General features: G+C 39.0%; 1 protein-coding gene across 5 annotated transcripts in view; it reads left to right on the forward strand.

Moving 5' to 3' along the window:
- Positions 1 to 22,215, forward strand: part of LOC120806285 (transcription factor 4-like) — a 241,426-nt gene that overhangs the window by 120,410 nt on the left and 98,801 nt on the right. For all 5 annotated transcript variants that reach the window (XM_040157267.1, XM_040157263.1, XM_040157264.1 and 2 more), the window contains 2 exons: positions 13,036 to 13,162; positions 15,815 to 15,864. In XM_040157267.1, coding sequence (XP_040013201.1) covers positions 13,036 to 13,162; positions 15,815 to 15,864 — 177 coding nt within the window. The remainder of the gene's footprint in view (positions 1 to 13,035; positions 13,163 to 15,814; positions 15,865 to 22,215) is intronic.

Here is a 22,215-nt window from a genome sequence, read left to right on the forward strand (position 1 = left end):
ACAGTGAGTGTACCTGGACATAACTGTGCTTATATACAAATTTGATGTACTTTACTTGAGTAATTCTGTTTAATGACATTTTCTACTTCTGCTTGGCTACATTTCAGAGGGAAGTATTGTACTTTTTACACCACTACATTTGTTTGACAGCTGTGTGTTATGTAAGATTTTACATACAAAACATATGAAGAAAGTATGATGCACTGTCAAAGGTTAAGCTACCCAACAGTATATCAAATTTATGCATAGCATATTCGTCGAATAATAGTTTATTACTGACTGCTGTTTTGTTCGTTGGTTTGACAAAACAAGACATTTGAAGGTGTCCTGTGCATCTTTGTGTGTGGTGAGATGTTCCACTCACAGCAGCTCTCCAGCTCTGAAAACGGATGTGCATACACACACACACACACACACACACACACACACCCACACACGCACACACACACAGATCCAGCTGCTCGTTACTCTCCGGAGACTCTCAGCTGTCATTTAGTCTCATCTGCTGGCCGCACCAATCAACACTTCATTTTATTTTACTATCGATCTCAAACACACGCTGCTGGGCTTACTTATACTCTGTGTATGTTAATACATCAGCTTTGACAGCAGACTCTTTTAAGTATATGTGTGTGTTATCCATTATACTATGAACATTTTAACTGTCAGGACCACCAAGTATCTCTACGTTATGATGGAGCTATTGGGTTCCTCTAGCTGTATAGGATTAGAGAAATATCCAGTATTTTTAATCACACAGTTTGTAATCTCACAGAATTAGAGAATTTTATTTTATTTGTAGCTAAATTATAGTTTGAAATAGTTCACACCTTATATTTACTCAGTAGTACTCAGATGTTTCACTTCCTTGTGTCTTTCTTACAGATGGGTTTCTATTGATATTATACCATATTTGTTCACACCAAAGTTTCAGAAACATTACCTTAGAGCACTGCCGAAGTAGAACTTATGCTCTTTTATACTTTTGTGGCTTCAAAGGGAATGATGCACTTCACTCCTGGGGACCCTATAATCTTCACATTAGCTGGAAGACTTCATCGATTTTTATCTTTCTTTCTTTTTCTTTTTCTTTTTTGTAGCAGATTCAGATCTACTGTCCTGGTGCTGTTTTCATAGCGATGTGTGGAAAGTTTTGAAGGCTACTCCTGATGAAATATTTCCACACTATGGTACTGCTAGTTTGACCTAAGGATCTGAAAACGTATTCCATCACTGCCACTAGATGTTTTAGTGGGAAAAGGAAAGCATTGAGAGGAAACTTGGTTATTTTGGGTGAAGTTACTTGTTAGTGAAAAGGGTCAAATTATTTGATCAACTCATGCAGCAGTCGACTCAGTGTTTGTTTGACTAGTGCTTGTCAGGCTCCATGGAGGCAAAGCAGGGAGCCACTCTCTATCAGTGAGGTTAACCCTCTCCCCAATCTGGTGTGACTAAAACATCAAACACTGCACTGTCACACACACACTCACACACACACACACACACACAAATACACAAACACACACACACACACACACACACACACACACACTCACACACACAGAAACTGTGAGTCAAGTCCAACAGCTGGTAACAGACACAGAACAGAACTGAGCTGTCACGCCTACACTACAGAGCTGACACACAAGCGCACACACACACACACACACACACACACACACACACACAGACACACACAACACACACATACTTGTCTTAGTTGTGAGGACAGTCATTGACATAATGCACTCCCTCACCCCTATCCCTAACCTAAACCTGATTCTAACCTGAACCCTAAAACCCAAGTTTTAAACCTCAAAAAGCAGTTTGAACCCCGGGGGACCTCAATTTTTGTCTCCAGGGTGACACGAGTCCCCATGAGTTAGTGTGCATTCGGGTTAAAGTCTCCACCGGGATATAATAACAAGTACACACATACACACACACACACACACACACACACACACACACGCGCGCACACACAGACACACACACACACACACATTTATGCGTAATTGAGTCTTGATCTATGAGATGTGGGAAACCAGGCATATATTTTTCATGTGTGTTTCCTTCATCAGACCTCAGTTCTGCAGGACTCTCTTTTGGATTCTTATCTGTGACAGATGAAGCAACAACTTCATGGAACCCACAGTGCTTGAACTCCTTTCAAAAGAGAAAAAAATGCAATGCACCAAAATACTGAAAACTCCTTCATCTCTCTGGAGCTCAGACTTCCATTCGTTGTGTTCATGTTAATATGAACACAACTGTTATACATACAATGTATTCAGAAAAAATACTATATTAGTCTGCCAAATGATACATAATTGTCTTTTAGATGTATCATACAATTACAGGCAAATAATGTTATAACTGTTTAAATTATTGGTTGCATACAAATTTCCCAATAAACAATATGTTGTAACTTTTTACTGAAAATATGTTAAATTATCACTTCAACTGACAACCACATTTAATCAGTTTAATTCTGAAAAATATAAGACCATCCATCATAAGATTTTCTCACATTATGTTGCATATATTGGATCATACCAATTTATGTCATTACTGATTTGCCCTATGAATAGCACTTTCCTTAAATTCAACTGTAAAAATTCCCTTGTATACTTTAATTTTAGTGTGTGTTCAGCCATGATAGCGGCGTGGCTCTAGGGATGGCAATGTCTGTCAGTCAGTTGCTTTGTCCACTGCTTTGGTCCAGACTCAATGCCTTAAATATTTATTCAATTCAACTTGACCTTTTTTTTTGATGTTCTTCTTCTTTTTGAAACCACTAACTGGCCAGTTATTACGTTTACTTCACCACAACTGATGAAAATCAAAAACAAAATTTGGAACCACAGTTTTATCTGTCGAGCGTGGCTGTAGAATCCTATCCTTGTTGAAACACAGAGGTAAGATACAGATGTTGTCACTGCATAGCTTCTCTTTATGGAACTTCTACTTAAAGGTGCCCGGTGTAGTGTTCTTGTAAACAAACAAAAGTTATGTTTACACTAAGATCTAGCAAACGTGTCAACTGCATTTCCGTCTTCAGAAATCAAGCATGGTTACATCCATGTTTACCCTAATTTGGTTTTACTGACTTGTAAATAGTGTTCATGTCAACACTGAAGTCAAAATTTCGCCTTTGGTGATGAATAATACTGAAGTGCCTGAAAAAGCATAGAAACATAGGACCAACTCTGCAATCATACTGCCATCGTAAGTTGTGTTTCAACTCTTTCCCACCACTACCTTCTATCCCACGTGATGGTCTGCAGTATTTCGGCCATAATGTCTTCTAAATGGACCGATACGTTTAAAAATCTCTTCTGAGCGACCTATTAGATGATGTGAAAGTAGTGTTTGAGATAACAAAGGTATTTTGGAAATAAATTATAGTACTTCGTACTTCTAGAGAAACACAGGGTTTTTTCCCTTCACATCAACACAGTCACAGTTTTCTTGAAGCAACATCTAGTGGACCTTAGTGGAACTGCAGCTGAACACAGTTCAGCTGACTTTAAAGATTAGTGGTGGTGTTTGCTTCTAAATGTTCTTGATGTTTTCCCTCTGCATCCTCAGTAACCTAGCAGGTTTGCATGTGTTTCATGTGGAATGCTGTTTAGAAATGAAAATGTCTGTAAGTTTCTTTTCTCCACTCCGGTCTATGGTTTTGTTTCTGGTTCTGACTAAAATATCGCCAGAACTACAAAGTGAAGTCAGCTGGGACTTAGGCATGATGGGAATGATCAGTTCAAGATGGCACCACAAGGAAGTCTATTTTTTATTCTCTTTTCATCTCTAAATATGAATCTGTCTCTCCATCTATCATTCATTCACTTCCTGCCTCCTGCCCTTTCTTCCTTGATCCCTGTCATCCCTTCTTCCTTTCTCTCTTTTTCTTTTCATTCATTTGTCCTTGCGTCCTTCTGCGCTTGCATTCTTTTCGTTGTCTAACTTGAAGTGTATAAGCTTCAGTTTTTTCCATCCCTCCTGCTTTTTTTCTTTCTCCCAACCTTCTCTTCCTGTCTTCATCCTTTTGATTCCATTTTCTCTTTCACACTCTCCCTCCTCCTTCTCTTCTTCACCCTTTCCTCATTTCCTTCCCTTTTCCCTCTTCCTTTCTACTTCTCCCTCAACAGCTACCGTCTCCATCCCCACCTCTTACCTTCCCTCCATGCTTTTCTCTTCTCTCATCCCTATTTCCCTCTTTCATTCTTTCCCTCTATATCTTTCCCTCTTTTCCTCCTTCCTTTCTGCTACATACTTGTCTCTCCAGTTTTATTTTTGTCCTTCTTCCCTTTCCACCCACAATAACTGTTGTGTCTTTCTTTTTCCTTTCCTCCCTACCTATTTCACTCCTTTCCTCCCCAGTTCTTCTTTGTCTCTCTCCCACTTTCATTCTCTCATTTCTGTTTCTCTTCACCTCTTCCCTTCCTTCCTTTCTTCCTTCTCCATTTTCTAGTCTCGTCTTCTCAAATTTCATTATTCCTTCCTTCCCTTCTTGTCAACTCATTTCTAACCCATTTCCTTCCTCCATCTTTTTTATCCCTCTCATCTTTCATTCTCTCTTTCCCTATTTCTCTTCGTCCCTCATAACCTTCCTCCATCCGTACTTACTTGTCTCCTCAATTTTATTTCCAACTTGTTTTTCTTTTTTTGCCTCCCACCAACTTCTTTCCCTTTCATTCATCCTTGCCCCTCTTCTTCCTCCTTTCCCCTCTGCCTTTATTCTCTCCCCTTGTGTTCTTTTCTGCCCTCTTACCCCCCTCCGTTTCCCAATTACTTGTCTCACCAGTTTGACTTCCATCCTTCCTGCCGTTCTCTATTTCCTCCCTCTGAAATACTGTTTCCTTCCCTACCTCTTTCCTCCCCACTCTCCTCCTCTTCATCCTTCACCCCCCTCGCCTAGTTCTAACTGCGTGCAGGAAACTGCCAGATATTGTGAGGTGTAATGTTCTGTCTGATTCCTCTCTAAGTGTTCTTAAATGATCGCTATTTATTTGTCAAGCCAAGCGTTGAGCGCTAATTAAGGAAAAATTCTTTGAACTGCTTTGTGTGTGCTTGTGTGAGTGCGTTTGAGTAAAGTGTGTGTTATCTGGTGTGAGTGTGTGTGGAGCAGTTAGAAGATGGAGGAAGTTGTCATTGCCTAGTCGATCCCTCGCTGCTTGGAGTGCTACTGCAGATGTGTGTGTGTGTGTGTGTGTGTGTGTGTGTGTGTGTGTGTGTGTGTGTGTGTGTGTGTGTGTGTGTGTGTGTGTGTGTGTGTGTGTGTGTGTGTGTGTGTGTGTGTTCATATCGCTGTGATCTGTCCCTGCGGTTTTTCTTGCTCTGACATCATTCTAAACACACACACACAAACACAGCAGCAGGTGTTTCAGAGACTCCAATGTGCTGATGTGATTTGTCGCTTTAGTTGTGTATGTGTGTTCTCATGGTGTTTGTGCGACGTGATTGGCTATCTCAGTCTTTAACTTTGATAATGTAATGTATTCGGCTGCCTCAATCTGTATCTTGGATGAAATTGTTTATACAATATGCAATAAACTGCAATCTTTGTGCCCAGTGTTGTGCTAATTGTCTCTATCACTCCGGAGGGAATTGAACCTCTAACCCTGACAGTGTTATTGCCTTGCTCAAGAAAAATGAACCTGAAATTGATGTTTTTAATTGCCTTTGGTCAGATACGGAGAGCAGAGGATTATACTGACAATCTTAGCTGTCATCATGATGCAGTCAACCACTGACATAAAGGGAAAAAAAAACAAAGTTTTTGTCCCCTTAAAAGGCCCCTTCATCCTATCATATCCAACAGATGGCATGAAAAAATCCACCACATAATAAAAATGATCACTGTCTTGTTTTTAATTTGCCATTATGTTCAAGTCAAAACTCTGCAGGAAATCTGTCTGTTGGAATACGTGCGGGGTCCTGCGTGTATTTTTTGGCATAGCCTGTCTTGTATTTTGTCTGCTTTCTGCCAATCAAATGTGCATTTATTTAATTAAACTTTATATATTACAAGTAACTTGAACGTGTTGTTTAAAGATAGAATAATGTTGTCACACCATCAGGCTGTATTGTAATAACATCATAGTATCACTTTTGCAGGTTTGTCAAAGATAAATATTAGAGCCAATATACAAATTACGTTATTACTGCACTTCTTTAAAATTGACTACAACTACCGGATTATCAACTGGGCAATCCTGGGCCCCAGACCCCCGGGAAGGCAGGAAAGCTCAATGTTCACTCTGCAGCAATTAGGATGTGGTAATATGATACATTACAGACTGGAAAGGTAAGGCTGTAGGCACCACTGAAACACAAAGATGAAGGCCTTAATCTTGAAGTCCCATCTTGTAGAGGAGCCCAGATTTCATTTCAAGGTTTTTGTTATTTAAAAAGTGACCTGCCATGCCCTGGAAATCTTATCTTTTCTGACCTCCAGTTGTTTGACTTCTCACCTTGCTGCAGAAATGTAAAAGGGGTGTTTCAGTACGTCGTGACGTCATTGTTGGATGTAGTTACAGGTACAGCGGCACACACAAACAACTGAACAACAAAATACTTAGTTTGAAACTTCCCTCCAAAAAGAACCATGTGAGTATCTTTTTCTCTTGGCAGAAATCATTTGTCAGTACCGTTACAAGCAGCATTTAAAATATTCATTCTTATCTACGACCTTTATGGATAAGGCTTGATTAGGTTTAGACACAAAAAACTGTTGAAAATTAGAGAAAGACTGTGGTCATCGTTAAAATAACACTGACTGTTGGTGGAAAACAAGAAACCCCATGTCCAGGTCACATGCTTTCCACACCAACAGGTGGGTTTCCAGCCAGCTGTTTTCATGCTCATCAAATGCTGAAAATTTGAAAAGACAAAATCTCAAAATATCACTAACAAGTTTTACCCTTGGGTGAGCGATGAAAAAGTCGGTGTATCGATAAAAGCAAAATGCTGCAACGGAAAGTGCAATGGAAACAGAGTTAGTGAATAAACCATGACGCACAACATCTACTCAAACTTCTAGTTTCAGTAGCAGCAGATGGAAACCTCAGATCTGTGTGGAGAAATGAGGAGACTGTGACGTTCTCTGAATGAAGACATGAAATAAACAGACTTTCCATCATGTTTTCTACGTAGTTGTTCACCTTTTGAGGTTTGACTGGTGCTCTATTATGTACATCATCTCGTTTTGCCCTCCTGTCCTGCAATGGTTTAATGGTAGCAGACATGCAAATTAAAGCCCTCGGCTGTTTATCTTTTAAACAGCTTTCTTTTTCTTCTGCTGATTATCTTGAAGATCTGTTCAAATTTGTGCTACTCTTTAACGGAAACCTCGTTAATGTCTTCCCTGCAATGTCATGCTGCATTGTAATATCACAGATCTTTGTCAGGTGATTGTAAACATAAGTTTTATTTAGGCTTTTTGAACAGACAACTTTTTTTTGTTTTTCTGATGTGGGGTGTTTCGTCCACAGCTCAATTTTTTCCCCAGGACCCTTTAATGGATTAATCTGATCCTGCTACCGGCACAATCATCGTTTTTATTATTTGTCTCTCTTATAATTATCAAAAACTATTACAATAAATTGTGAGGACACCCCTGCTAACCTGTACTAAAGGAGTTGTATAAATGAATGTGATAAATTATTTGATTGAATATTAGTGGATCACAAAAGGATATAAAACAGTATAATGTCACTGTAGATGTAATGAATATTGATAGTGCTGACAATATTAGTCTATTCACTAATTAGTTGAACAACATAAAATGAATCAACTAGAACTTCCATTATTAAGTCAGTCATTTACGAGAGTAAACCACTGATTGTACTTGTCACACTGGATGTGTATCATTATATGTGGCTACAGTGTTCTGGCTCTGTGAATCCAGTTTTGTTTGGTGTCTGCTGGGTTTACTGTTTCAGGTGGTAGCCTCAGGGCCTCACTCCCTCAGAGGAGGAGAGCGTGTGGTAGTGTGCGTACATGTGTGTGTGTTTGTGTACATTTGTGTGAATGTGTGTGTGTGTGTGTGTGTGTGTGTGTCAGCTGGAGCGAAGCTGGCATACAGGTGCGCCGCTGCCTCACCAGCACTTCCTGGTAATTAATGACTTCTTTCTGCCTCTCTGTCTCTCTCTCTCTGTCTCTCATCGTCGCAATGGTGGAAATTGATGACATGTGAGCCTATGCTTTTTCAGTCACATGAGGACAGAGGGTCGAGTGGGAGAGGAAGAAAATGAGGGGAGAGGAAACAAGAGGGCGGGGGGCAGTAATGGAAAGAGGAACACAGAAGACCATTACGGTGTATTGATTATTAATGTAAAGTTAAAATCCTTACAGGAGTAGTTCAACATTTTGAAGTACATTTGTTTGCTTTCTTTCTGATTGTGAGATGGGAGATCGATATCACTCTCATGCCTGGGTTTTAAGTAAAAAGGTGGAGTCAGGATGGGATTAGCTTAGTTTAGCATTGAAACTGGAAACAGGGGGAAACAGTTAGCCGGGTTCAAAACTACTCCTATCAACACATTTAAAACTCATCAATTAACAATCTTGTTTGTTTAATCTATACATAAACAGAAATATGAAAAGGATGACATGAACATCACCATGATGATACATTTGTGGTTTAAGGGGGAGTTACACGCTGCCACAATCTATATGTACATAACTCAATCTTTCATTTTCATCTTTTGTTCTTCTCTGTTTTCATCTCCCTCTTCCTTTGAGTCCCTGTTCTCTCTTCCTCTCGTGTTCTGCATTTTTTTTTCCTTTTGGTTTCTTCTCTCTCTCTCTGGTAATCTATCTTAGTTAATATGGTCTCTGTGAGCAGCTGGGTTCCGAGGCAGAGTCAGCTCTGTGAGAAGCAGACCTCTGAAAGTGTCTGTGTGTGTGTGAGGGAGAAAGAGACACACACAGAACGATTGAGACAGAGAGAAAACAAGATAATGTAGAAAGTAAAACAGATGAAGGAAAACAGATCTAGAGGGAAACAGAAAGGAGTCAACCTGAGTATTATAGCATCAGTTTAAGGATGAAACTACACTTCTGTGAAGATACACATAAATGTTCCTGTGGATCTATGCAGAGCAGGGCGTTAGTTAGGTCGCGGAGAAGCCGACACATGCACCTCCCAGATCTCAACAACATATTGTGCTCCCCTGCATGTCAAACAAGCTGTCGAACAAATTTCATCTTGGGAGGGTGGTTTGAAACAGACACATTAACATCCAGTCCAAAAGATGTACAAACTGTCTGAGATGTAGCAAAATGACTACTGACTCTGTATATGAGCACAGTGTAATCTGATTACTTTTTAATCGTAGTGCAACGCAATGTTGGTCTCTCGGTGGGTCCACCGCACTGGTCTCGACTGAAATATCTCAGCAACTGTTGGCTGGATTGCTGTGACATTTTGTATACACATTCATGGTCCCGAGAGGTTGGATGACCACATAGCTGCAAAGCTAATGACATTTCCATCATTTGAAAACGTTAGCATCCTACCAAATTGAACTAAGATGGTGAACATGTCAAACATTATGTCTGCTACACATCAGCATGTTCACATTGTCATTAGGAGCATGTTAGCATGCTTTACATTTAGCTCAAAGCAACACAGTGCAGAAGTGCAGTCTCTCAGAGCTGTTAGCATGAGGGGGGACTCTTTGTTTTTTTTATTATGGCAGAAACGCAGGAAAGATGACATGTAATACTGCTCTTTTCCTGCGTGACTGCTTCTTATTTGGTGACACATTGTGCTGCTGCTTCTAATTAACATGGGTCTGTTCGGACGGGCTTTCTTTACTCAGAAATATGATTCATGCATGTCTGTTTTGGACCTGTGAAATCTTCAGTGGTGTTAATGTAAATGCCTATAATAGAACACACCAAGTTAACTTGTTACACTTCAGCAGGATTCAAAGAGAAAAAGTTTTAAGTCAAAGAAACCGAGTGACTTAATTTTTTAAATGCGTTCATCTGCACTTCTATATCATTTTGGCCAAATTATGAAAACTGTATGTTTCTATAAAGTCTGCCAAATAGTATACACAGGCACTGCTTCTCCATTTTCCTTTTTTTTTTTTTTTTTTGTGAAAAGGTTACTGTGACTCTGTCCAAGGGGGTTTCCGCCAATTTTACACACAAAGGTCAGTTTGCAAGTCTTGTTGGGTACTGCTCAGCCTATGAAAACAGATGTTTACTGTCTTCTGTGGCACTGGAGGACCTATGTTAAGTCTGAGAAAACAAACCTGATGATGCCATAGTGATCTCATTGGGGTTTCTTTTACTTGGTGACTTTAAATTAATAACAGAAAGCCTGTGTTCCAAAACAGGGGTGTGAGGGCAGGGAATTTTTATTATATTTACCAAGCTGGGAAAAGACACTATCAATTGCGTCATAGGAAATGTAGAATCAACCCACACTAGAGACTACAAGTCTGGATATTTACAGCCTCTGCTGCTTTGATTTTGACCACTCTTTTTCTGATCTGACTCTCGCGAGTCACCTATCTTTATGGAAGTGAAAGACTAAATTGCTGAATTACGCCGTTATCACTTTGATCTGACTGTCACTTTAATCTCAGTATCCATAAACTTTAGTCAGATAATAGTGTATAATGAAGTGAAACTGATGCAGACAGCGAGACAAACAGGTAAAGAGAGACAGACTGAGAGACAGACGGGTATTTTGCCTCTCCTACAGCTCGTCTAGTTGCCGGGGTGACCAGCCGGCCTGGCTCGATGCTCTGGTACTGAAAGAAAAAAGACAGAAAAGAGTAGAAAAGAAAGAAAAGCGCCACAATCAATGAGACCCTTTTTGTTTTAGTGGGAACCCCCTTTTACCCCCCGATGACACACACACACAAACACTGAAACACACACAGACAGAGGAACACGATGACTGAATTGGTGTGTGACTGTGTGTGTGCCTTTGTGTCTGACTCCCTCTCCCTCTCTGTGTGTGTGACTGACTTTATTTAAGACAAGGGCCCTTTTGTTTTAAGCCGTAGAATAGCTCAGAGACCCAGGCTGGCCCTGTAATTGGCCTACTTAGGCCCTGTTTAGCATGAGAAAAGCCTTCCTTGGCCTGGCAGTGCCAAGCTAACTCTTGTTTTCAGCCGCGGAGAGGATGGACGCGCTGATCAGAATTCAGATTAGCCTGAAAAAACATCCAAACCCCCACCCTCCAAACACACTCCCCCACCCTCTGCTTTAAATACACTGAACACTAATTACTTAACGAGAAAGCTGGGGGAAAAAATGTACATTTTAATGGAGTAGTGGTGGAGTTTAGGTAAAGGGGGGATTGGTTGGGGGCAGCAGCTTCTTTTTCACCTCTTTCCTCCTTGCGAACTTTTTGTGCCACTTTAAAAAAAAAAGAGCCTCTCCTCTATCTTTCTCTCTGTCTATTATTCTTGCTTTCTCTTCTCTCCGAATTAGCCCAGACGCCACTTGTTGCTGCCGAATCTTTGAACTTAATTAACGGGACAATGTGTGAGCGGTTTACTAAGTTTGAGCCGTAAACAGAGTCACAGTTAGAGGAGGGAAAAAGCGGCAGAGAGGAGAAGTTAGACTCTGAGCTGTGGAGCTGTGAGGTCGTCTCCACGCTGAGCAGCATGAGGTCGCTCTCATGGAGGTAAATACCATCACAACCATGGTTTCATTACTATTATCAGCTTGGTTTGAGGTGTGTGAGGTAGGCTATCTATCCATCTATCTATCTATCTATCTATCTATCTATCTATCTATCTATCTATCTGTCTTATTATAGCATTATTGTGCTTTGGATTACACTAAAACTTCTTTGTCAGTGGAGTTATAATTTAGATTTTTTTTTTTAATGTAGTATGCATATCCAAACACTAAAATAAAAATTGGATTTTTCAGTTTCAGTTTGAATGTTGTCAAACATCATGCTCACATGAATGGAAAGTGATATTTTCATTGGAATAAATTATATTATTTTAACATTGGCAGACATGGACTTCTACCTACCTATCTATACTATACTGACTATTATTTACTATGTAGGGCAGTTATACATGGACATACACAAGGTAACATACAGACAGCACATGCATGCACACAAATATGCCATAACAGGGAACATCATTACAGTATGCCAACTATAATTATTATTCTTATACCACATTCAAATTACATGGGATGGATGATGGAACATATAAGGTTGTGCAAGTGACAGTTGTATGATTACAGTGTTGGTAATGTGAGGGTTAAAAATACTGTCTATTGAAAATATGATTTTCATTACCTTGAACAACGGACTTTAGTTAACGTAAGGCATCCATTTCTATTTTTCAGGTTATCATTTAACACGATGTCATGTATTTTGAGCATGTATGTTGAATTTCCCAGCAGCAATTTCGACTTCGGTTATGACGTAAACACTGCTTGGAGGTTACAGTAACTCCCGTATATCGTGAACCTGGTGTTGTTCTCAACATTCCAACTACATTCAGTGTTCTAAACAGCCTCCATTTGCAGTCCAGATCAGCACGCCTGAACTGATCTCAATATCAGCAACATCCGAGCTTTGAGCTTTCTTCAACACAACCATCTAACTATTTTTAACATATTCTGACCATACTCAATATTTCAAGTAACGTACATTCTGCAACACTACTCACAGCATTCCTGTTTCATTCCAGCTGTGTTCAGCAACCAGACTAGTATTCCAAATAACCCCTGTAAACTCTCGTCAGCATTCCACATACAGGCAACAAAACTTGACGTTCCACCATATTTCCGCTCAACGTGACAGCTGTGCTGAGCATTTTGACTATCAGCATCTTTCCATTTATTCTCAAAACTCACAGCATTCAAGCGATCAATATTCTGACTGTCGTCAATGTTTCAGATCACTTTCACACTCTAATAAACATTCTGATGTTCTCCAACACTAGCTGTGCTGAAAATTCTAACAATCACATCTCTCTCTCTCTCTCTCTCTCTCTGTTTTTGTCTTTGTCTATTTCTTTGTCTCTTGACCAGTCAATACTGGGTGGTGAGTTGGGTTTGGGGAGTCCAGGCGCGGCGTCGCCCACCAAGCCAGCTGGTCAGTACTACCAGCACTACAGCTCCAATCCGCGGAGGAGAACATTGCATATGGAAACCCTGGGTGAGACGCCACTAACACACACACACACATTATACATTCACTATATGCACGTAATGAGTAACACAATGACATTCACATTGACAGTTCTGTCATTAAATTGCTTCTCTATTATAAAATAATAAATCTAACAATGAGTAGAACAAATAACTATGGCTTTTGACCCCGTGTTTAGTTTCTAAAATGCCCTTGACATCACTGAGTAGAGAGGGTCAAGTAATCATGTTAATGGGAGTTAATGGGAGTTAAACTATTAATATAGTTTTTGTTGACTACATTATACAGGGAACTCCAAGTTGATCAAATAGAAATAATTATAGGTTTTAAATTAAAGTTATAACCATGCACACTGAGTTGTCATTTTATAAGGTCCACCTAAGTAAAACTAACGCAGTCTAATACAACAGTCCTGCAATAAGTCCTGACGGTTATGATGCTCTTTTTTTTTATTAAACTGAGGGTGGTCAAAATATTAGAAAAACACTTCTAAAATAATAACACAATACAACTCAACAGCACCACAAAGTACAGCCTCCAAAATGACCAAAAAGAGTTGTAGCAATGATTAGCGTTACACAGGTGAAACAGTCATTTTAACCTACATGAAGGAAGGCTTTATTGCATGGCTGGTGGAGTTAACATACTGGTAACCAAGCAGCCCCAAGTGTGTTTGTAGTCAGTTTTTAGTCATGTTTAGTTTCACTAGTCAGTTAACTGCTCACGGAGCCTGAAACAACAGCACTGTTACAATGGTTACCTGCAGTATAACATTGCCTTGAAACTGCTAACCAGAACTTTTGTTTGGGGTTTGCTGTTATATCATTTTAATGAAGACCTGTCCGCAAATTAGAAACTAGAAGTGTTTGTGAATGTGGTACACAAAGTAAATTCACTTCCTCTGACAATGTTTCCTCCGGAAAGAGCCTTTCATAAGCCTTTTCCTCTGTTGTTGACAAAATTAGATGGTAGGTTCTATAGGTCTACAGACACTGCATAGTTTTGTTTCTGTGACACAATCAAGCAGGATGTAGCTGATAAGAATGTAAAGAGAAGATTTCAATCAAAGACACATTTAGTTGTTTATTCAGTAATTTTACCACCTGAATATTTTTCAACATACTGCAGGAATGTCTCAACTGGTAATTTGGGTTCGAATTACAGTTTTAATTTTAAAATTGTTCATAAATTGGAACAGAAACGGATGCAGTTTTGAAAGCTGTCATGTTTTATGTTCAACTGAGGTTACATCACATTACATTACACTCCTTTAGCAAATGCTAAGTGAGACATGCACAGTGTTAGCATGGGGTGTCGCGGTTTAGTCTGAGGGTGGGTTTTCACGTTCTTTCAGTCACTTAATAAATAACTATTTCTCCTCCAACTGTCTCCAGAATTTTCAAATATTAAATACCACGTTCTTGATAATAATAACAATGAAGATCCACCTTCTATTGTTGTATTTCAAGATACACACTCATTTGATTCATGAAATTACTTTTTCTTTTTCGGTAAAATTCAGTCTGAATTTGTAAATAAAAAAAACTCGTTTAGAAGTTTTTTAAAAATCTTTTTGGAGTGTGATTGTCTAAAAAATTCCACCTATCTGATCCGTCTGAAACCAAATATAAGCTTATGAAAATATACATCCTGATGTTCAGATCATGTGCTACAAGAAGAGTGCTTGCCCTTGATCTTTTAGGTTTTGAGGCCCACATCTTTCCTCTCCTCCAAGAGTGACATATTTTCAATACTTCTTTACCAGTAGTCTCAGTATATTTAATAGGACACCGCATATCTTCCCTAAAATCATCTGAAATAAAGCAGCATGTTAGTATGAATTACATAATGGTCTGTCTTCATTTTAGACTCGTGTGTCCAAAGGGAAACTTTTTGCAGTGGCTGCGGTGAAATCCCAGTTCACAGCTGCCGTGTGTTGTCTGAAACATGGCTGTTTAGAAGGCTGAACATCGTGAGTGTGTGTCCATGTGACTGTGTGACCATCCTGTTTGTCCATGCGTGTGTGTGTGTGTGTGTGTGTGTGTGTGTGTGTGTGTGTGTGTGTGTGTGTGTGTGTGTGTGTGTGTGTGTGTGTGTGTGTGTGTGTGTGTTCAAAGGGGAGTTTAAGAAAAGAAAATGCAGGGAAGTCTTTTAAAAAAGAAGGACAATAGTAGCTGCCAAGTAGCCTTGGTAGCGTTAGCCTTGAGAGGACACAAACACACACACACATATACAACGACTCGGGGCCAATTTCCAAAAAAAAGAAAAGCTTTTTCATTTTTCCATCAAAGTCTCACCTTCCCAGTTAATAGACCGCTTCCTTGCTCCCCTTGAAAGAAACCCTGAAAAATAAAATAAACATGTCAAAAGCCGCCCTCTTTCCCTTTATCAAACCAAAAAAGAAAATAAAAATCAGCCCTGTCCTTTTTTTATTCTGTCTTTTTTTTCTGCATCTTATTGTGTGGCACTTGTTTGCAGCGAAACCTTTCTTTGTAAATATAATGATGAAGGTGGGAAAAGTGGCCACTCTCTTTCCTCTTTGGGCGATCGATTAAGTTCAAACAAATCAAACCAGAACATCCTTTTAAAAAAGAAATAAAAGCCTCTTAGCCTGTTAAACCCTCATGCATTGTTTTGTTCCTTTTTGTTCTCTTTCAGACATTCACACAAAAAAAGTGCGGAAGGTCCCTCCCGGTTTGCCGTCCTCAGTAAGTGATAACCTGCCTTTTTTTTTGTTAAATTATTTCCGAGGTATTAGCGCTGCTTCAAGTGTGTGTCGCTAAAGAAAAGGCTCCTGCATGTTTGGAATGACTGAGCTGGTTCTGTAGCAGAAGTTGTGGAAAAGGGCAAATTGCAAATGTTGCCTGGTTTTGTGGAGATGATGATGCTGCTGTCGGCGCCAAACCGAGCACAAACAGCCGTCAGCTTTGCATTGTTGGTTCCTGTTTATATGGAATCAACCGGAAGGGTTTCATGCCAGAATAAATAATCCATCAATAAAAAATTAACCTGTTCTAAATGTAAAGAAATTGCTAATGCTACAGTCATTTCTAATGACAGAAAATATCTATGTAAACACATAGTAACATTATGACTAAAGAGTCTTGGTTTGAAGTGCTAAGGGTCCTTTTTTATTGATTCATTTATCAGTAATTGGGTTGGATCTATCTGTGGCATTTTGGACTGAAACTGTGACTGTGGAAAAGGAAAAACTGCAAACGTTGCCCGGGTTTGTGAATTTGTGGAGATGAAGATGACGCTGCTGTCAGAGGGGAGCTGGACACAAACAGCTGTCGGCTTTGTGTTGTCGGTTCCTGTTTTTAGGAATCAGCTGGAAGACTTTCATTCCAGAGTAAAAAATCCAATATTTAAAAGAACAAAGATAATACTTCTAAATAAAAAATAGGGGATATAGTGAACTAAAAACAAATCTATTTTAACTTCACATCCTCCTGTTTAGCATTTAAGCAGTATACAAGCATTATTAAATGGTTTATAAGACACTATGATGTTGTATCCAGATATAAAGACATTTTTAAGTGTTTATTAATATATTGTATTTTTCAGCAATGATAACTTCTCCTACGATCACATACAGTACTTTATATTATTGTATTATTATATATATGTTTTACATTATTACAAGTGTGTTTTACTGTATTGTCATCCAAGCTCTACTCATGGGTGCCCACAGGAGGAGTTATAGTTGTCGATACAAAAAACATTCTTTTATATATGTATTTATATCTATATCTATATCTATATCTATATCTATATCTATCTATCTATCTATCTATCTATCTATTTATCTATCTATCTATTTATCTATCTATCTATATATATATATATATATATACACTGCTGAGAAAATAAAGGTAATTAAAGTGTTACCAAAATTAGCTGAGTCCAAATTTCAATCCATGTGATGCTTTTCCCTAAATGTGTCTTTTAATTAGCTGATTCCTTTATTAGGTATTGGGATTTTTGGCAGTTTGGAATGAAATTCTGACCAGCTGATGGGCTCGGCTGCTGGTTGGGGGACTTTAGAAATACACTCAGCCTCTGATTAGTCACTTCAAAGAGGACGATCCAGGCACGTTAGTCGACCAAATAACAAAACTGCTGCAAGAACGATGAGTCGTTTGATAAAAAATTAATCTAACTCACCAAACAGTGAACATTTGCTTTTTGCATCCCTCTGAAATGTGATGCTTTTCTCTGTTTGATATCACCAAATATCTCTGAGTTTTGTACTGTTGGTTGGACAAAACAGGACATTTGAAGACATAACCTTGGGTTTTGAGAGCATTGGATGGACATTTTCCATGTTTTTCTTAGCAGAAGAATGTTTGCTGATGTTTCACAAATTTTAATTTTTTATTCTCTGGTTTTGGCCTGTAGGCTGGCTTTCTCTGTTTGATATGCTCTATGATATGCTCTTTTGTTGTCATGTCACAGTACAATTTTCCCGTTGTTCGATTACTTGATGAATATTTCGTTAATCAATCAAGGGCTCATAAGTCCTGCAAAGATTTCCAACTGCTTCCCATATGTGATGATTTACTGTTATTTGAATCTGTATTTGTGTTGCTGACTGTTGATGTGGGTATGTCCTTATAATTAAATTGATAATGGAGATAATGTGCAGTAGCAGGTCGAGTGGGCATTAGATTTATTTCAGTTTTTGACTTTAAGCTGCTTTACATGTGGAGAGTTTTTTTTTTTTTTTTTCTCGTGCTCACCTCATTAATGGCCAGTTAACGACGGCTGAATGTACGGTGTGTCAGCCACATCTTTGGCTCGGCAGGAGTCCGCCTTTCTGTGGCCTCGGCCCGCTTTGTCCCTGCTTCCTCTCGTCTTTCCTCTGCCTCTCTGTGTCTACATCAGTCTCAACAGCCGGGTGGTGTGTGTGTGTGTGTGTGTGTGTGTGTGTGTGTGTGTGTGTGTGTGTGTGTGTGTGTGTGTGGGGAGGGGAGATGCATCTATAGAAGAGAACGCAAGAGAGGTGAGAAAAGGCGTTAAAGTAACAGACAAGCAGGGAGGAAGAAATGTGGTTTGTTTGAGAGGTGGCTGTTGTTGTTTTTCATCTTTTGTGTGTGTCAAGTGGAAGGATGAGATGTTTCCTGCGGAGTAAAGAGACTTTGTGTCAGATAATAGGGACCATTGCTTTATTTTAATATGAAATCACCGTTGAAACAACAGTCTAATGCTGGAAAGTAATGAAGTACTGAGTCCCTAACACTGGTAATATCCTGGTATTTTACTTGCACTTTTTACTGTGCTACATTTATCTAATGGCTGGAGTGAGTAAAGACTGCCGGGAGGTAAAGTCACCACACTCACGAGGGTGAAGCCTTTCAGCCATTCAATCAGTTTCAACTTTGACCTTCTTTATTTAATGCTGTCTCCTATAAATTACATTTATGTACATTTATCCTCAATGGAAACACACCCTTTGGAAGGAAATATCAATGTTGTTTTTTTTTTCAATCCATAAAGTGCCACATTCTTGTAGCACAGACGTGGTGGGGAGATGGTTTGGGTGGGTGGTGATTATTCAATGACATCAGGGTTAACATCATGCACCCATGGTTAGAGTTAGGCAACAGACACCCTCTAGTGAAGGTTAGGAAAAGATCGATCACTATTTAGCTACAACCACCATCTTTACTAAACCTTAGCCAAATGCTTTGAGTTCACTTAAATGTTCATCATCTTGTAACACAAACACAGAAAACATATTGTCAGTGAACGGTTTACAGATAGGGTCATTACTATGTTGATAAAAAACATAATCCTCGTGACATTGTTTCTTTCCAAATACATTTGCTGATGCAGATTACTAGTACATGAATTTCTTCCCAAACCCCTCTTGATTATTGGTTTCTTAAAGTCTGGCCACATTCCACTGCAATTCATCTGCACGTCTGTGAAATATGTGGTTCTAGGCACTTGGTGACGTAGTGGCTACTCACAGGGCGACTCGATGAACCGCTTTACGTGGTGAGCTAACTGCTAAACACAACAGCCAGCCAGGAACATGCTAGCACCAGTCAGTCACAATAACTCTCAGAGCTTCTTTCTGTTTTCTCTGTTCCCAGGCATTTTGTTTTCAGGATTGTACATCACGTTCAATCAATGAAGAGGCTAAAAAGCGTTAGGAACTAACTGTTAGTAAACAGGACAAGGAGCTCACAGTTATTCAAAGGATATACTTGTACTTTGCCTCCTGTCTCATAACTGTCTGCCGACCATGTCTCGTTTGTGGAGGAGTTTATTTTCTGGCAGAAAAGGTAAAAAAAAAAGTGGAAGATGCAACCCAGTAAGCTACGATAGCGTCCTCAGTTGTAGACTAGTTAGAATCCAGTTATTGTGTCATTCCCTTGAGTTCAGTTGATTTAGCCACAAACTTTTGCTAAATGCCGGTGTGATCAGGCCTTGATCTGACCTTCTCTAAAGAAGAACCATTGCAAGTATCTTTTGTGTTTTCGAGTTAGATCGTTATTTTTCAAATTTCCTGGCACATTTCCAACTATCTAGCACTCGGTGACATAAACCTACGCTACACTTGGCCACTGCACCTACCTACCTAATTTATCTTGTGGTCTTGGTTAAATGTTGAAAAAGTTGAATGGAAGCTGAATGCAAGGATGAGATGGGGCACACTGACTTTTTCAGTATTCATCCAAAACCACCAGGTTTAGTAGCCTAAAACCACCAACAGGTGTGATGCTGGGCATGAAGCCTGGTCTCTGGTGTCAAAGTCCTGAGTTTTGTAGATCCAACAGTCTATCCTGACCCACCTCCCTCTGCCTTCTGTGCCATACAAGAACGTCACACTTCTGTCTGACTGACTAACTAGTACGGTTGTAAAAGTCTTGTGTGGACAGTCACGTGATCCAGGTTTCGGATCTGTCTGTACTTGCGTTGCCTTCATGTCTTCAGGTCCTCTCTCTGTTTCCACCTCTGTGATGTGAGTAATCCTTCCTGGTTCATCCCATTCACTTCAAGAGAAACAGCATGAGGAGAGGACCTACTGCCTGTGAAATGGAGAAGTGGTTCGACTGCAGAAAAATGAATTTGGAGTCGGTTTTTGGAACCAGTATCAGTTATGACAAAGAGCAGAAACTGAGCCGAGAGATTTGTGGGTTTAAATTTATTCCAATTTTAGTTTAGATATCTTTGAATAGCAGCGGCCCAGGTTCGGTCGTGTCATGAGTCAGTTTCAGAATCGAGGCCTTATTGGAGTTTTGGCTTTTATTCCGAAAATGCATCAGATTGCTGACAGGTGTTCATTTTCATAATCACTTCTGTTTTGGTTTTAGTTTTATTTCAGGGTTTTTTAGACAAGGAAGAAGAGTTCTAAACTTTGCAGCCTGAAGACCAATACTTTAACAACACACTTTCAGAAGAGCAATATTATCTGTCCTTCATGTTTTCTTCTGTATCCAATAATTGTTGTTTGTACATCCAGGGTTATCATGCAAGCAAACAGGAACTGCTAGTAGCTAATTCAGTCCCCTTGTGGAAAAAAAATACTGATTATATTTATCCCAAAGGGAAATACAAAAATTTAAACATGTCACTACTTTATATGTTTTACATTACAAAGGTTTAGAATGTCCCATCAGCATGGTTCTTATATCCCTGCAACACAGACACTTTCCTCTGTGTATTCATATACTGTATGTATGGTGTGTTGAAAACGTGTGGACTCACAAAGAGACAGAAAATCCAAACAACAAATTACATAAAAAACATAAAAAATTACATAAAACCTCTCTTTTCATAAAAACCATCCTCATACATGTCTGGTACCGTAGACATGACATTTTACGGCATTTCTGAGTAGTCTATGTTATCCTGAAAATAATGATATACTGTATGGCATGCCTAGCTAAAACGTGATTATGCCATAATCCTGTATTTTAACCAACGTAAGGTCCTATTTTGCATGGACTAAAAATACCTGAATAAACCAAAGTAATACCTGGTGTGTGTGTGCTGTTCTATGACATTTAAGTAAATATTGATACAATGTCAGATTAATTTGTTGAACTAAAAGAGTTTTTCTTCAAAGAATGGCAGTCATGTTTGACATAGATAGAAACAAACTGAATGAATAAAACAGGGGATATTGATTATTTGTCCTGCATTGGTAATAAGAACCTTACAAAAACCCTCGTATGAAATTCACTGTTGTGCCTGGCTGTAGGGCTCGAACATGTAACCCTGTCAGCTGCTTGTTTTTAACCCAGATCAGTCCCACAAAGATTTTTCTGTAAGTTCTCCATTTGTCTTTTAAAGCTCAGCATTCAAGTGTCTGTTTGGACAGTCCTGCTTCTCTCTGATTTTTTTTTTTCTTTTGGACGGGCCGGCCTCCAAACATGCTGCCAACGAAGGCCATGAGGCTGACACGTGTTTTCATTCCTGCCTGTAGCAGCCGACAGAGCTGTTTGTCGTCGTCCTTTTTCGTCTCTTTAATGCAGAAACTTGAACTCTTAAATCATTTGATGTATGTATTTCTTTTGTTTTGCCTTTCTTGTAATTTATATTTTTAGAAATACTTTGAGGGAATTTTTTCTGGTGTCTACGGAAACCAATTTATGTGTTTTAATTCTGCAGGAAGCACTTGTTTAAATTAAACATCAGTTAAGCTTAGTAAAATTACTTTTGTTTATAGGAAACATTTCAAATGTAGTTCTGAAATGACATCAATATTAAGTTGATTTACTGAGTGATTAGATCATAATCTGAATGTTTATCCTCTGAAGCTTTTATTGGATATGTGACATTGATCTAACTGGACACTGCTGTTGATTCCGTATTTCTGACAAATTTAAGCCATTATGAAGAAATGAATTCAACAGATTATCTGTTATTAATTGTCAGTTTTACATGTCAAATGTAGAACAGCTTCACTTTTTTTCACATATTTACACTCTGGTTCTTTTTCTGCTTCATTTATAGCCTGTTCATTTTGATATGAATATTAACAGCATTTCTATTATAGGTATTATAAATATAGCCTAATATGATTCACATTAATCCAAAATCCA

The sequence above is a fragment of the Xiphias gladius genome, chromosome 20, assembly GCF_016859285.1.
Source record: "Xiphias gladius isolate SHS-SW01 ecotype Sanya breed wild chromosome 20, ASM1685928v1, whole genome shotgun sequence".
NCBI lineage: Eukaryota > Metazoa > Chordata > Actinopteri > Istiophoriformes > Xiphiidae > Xiphias > Xiphias gladius.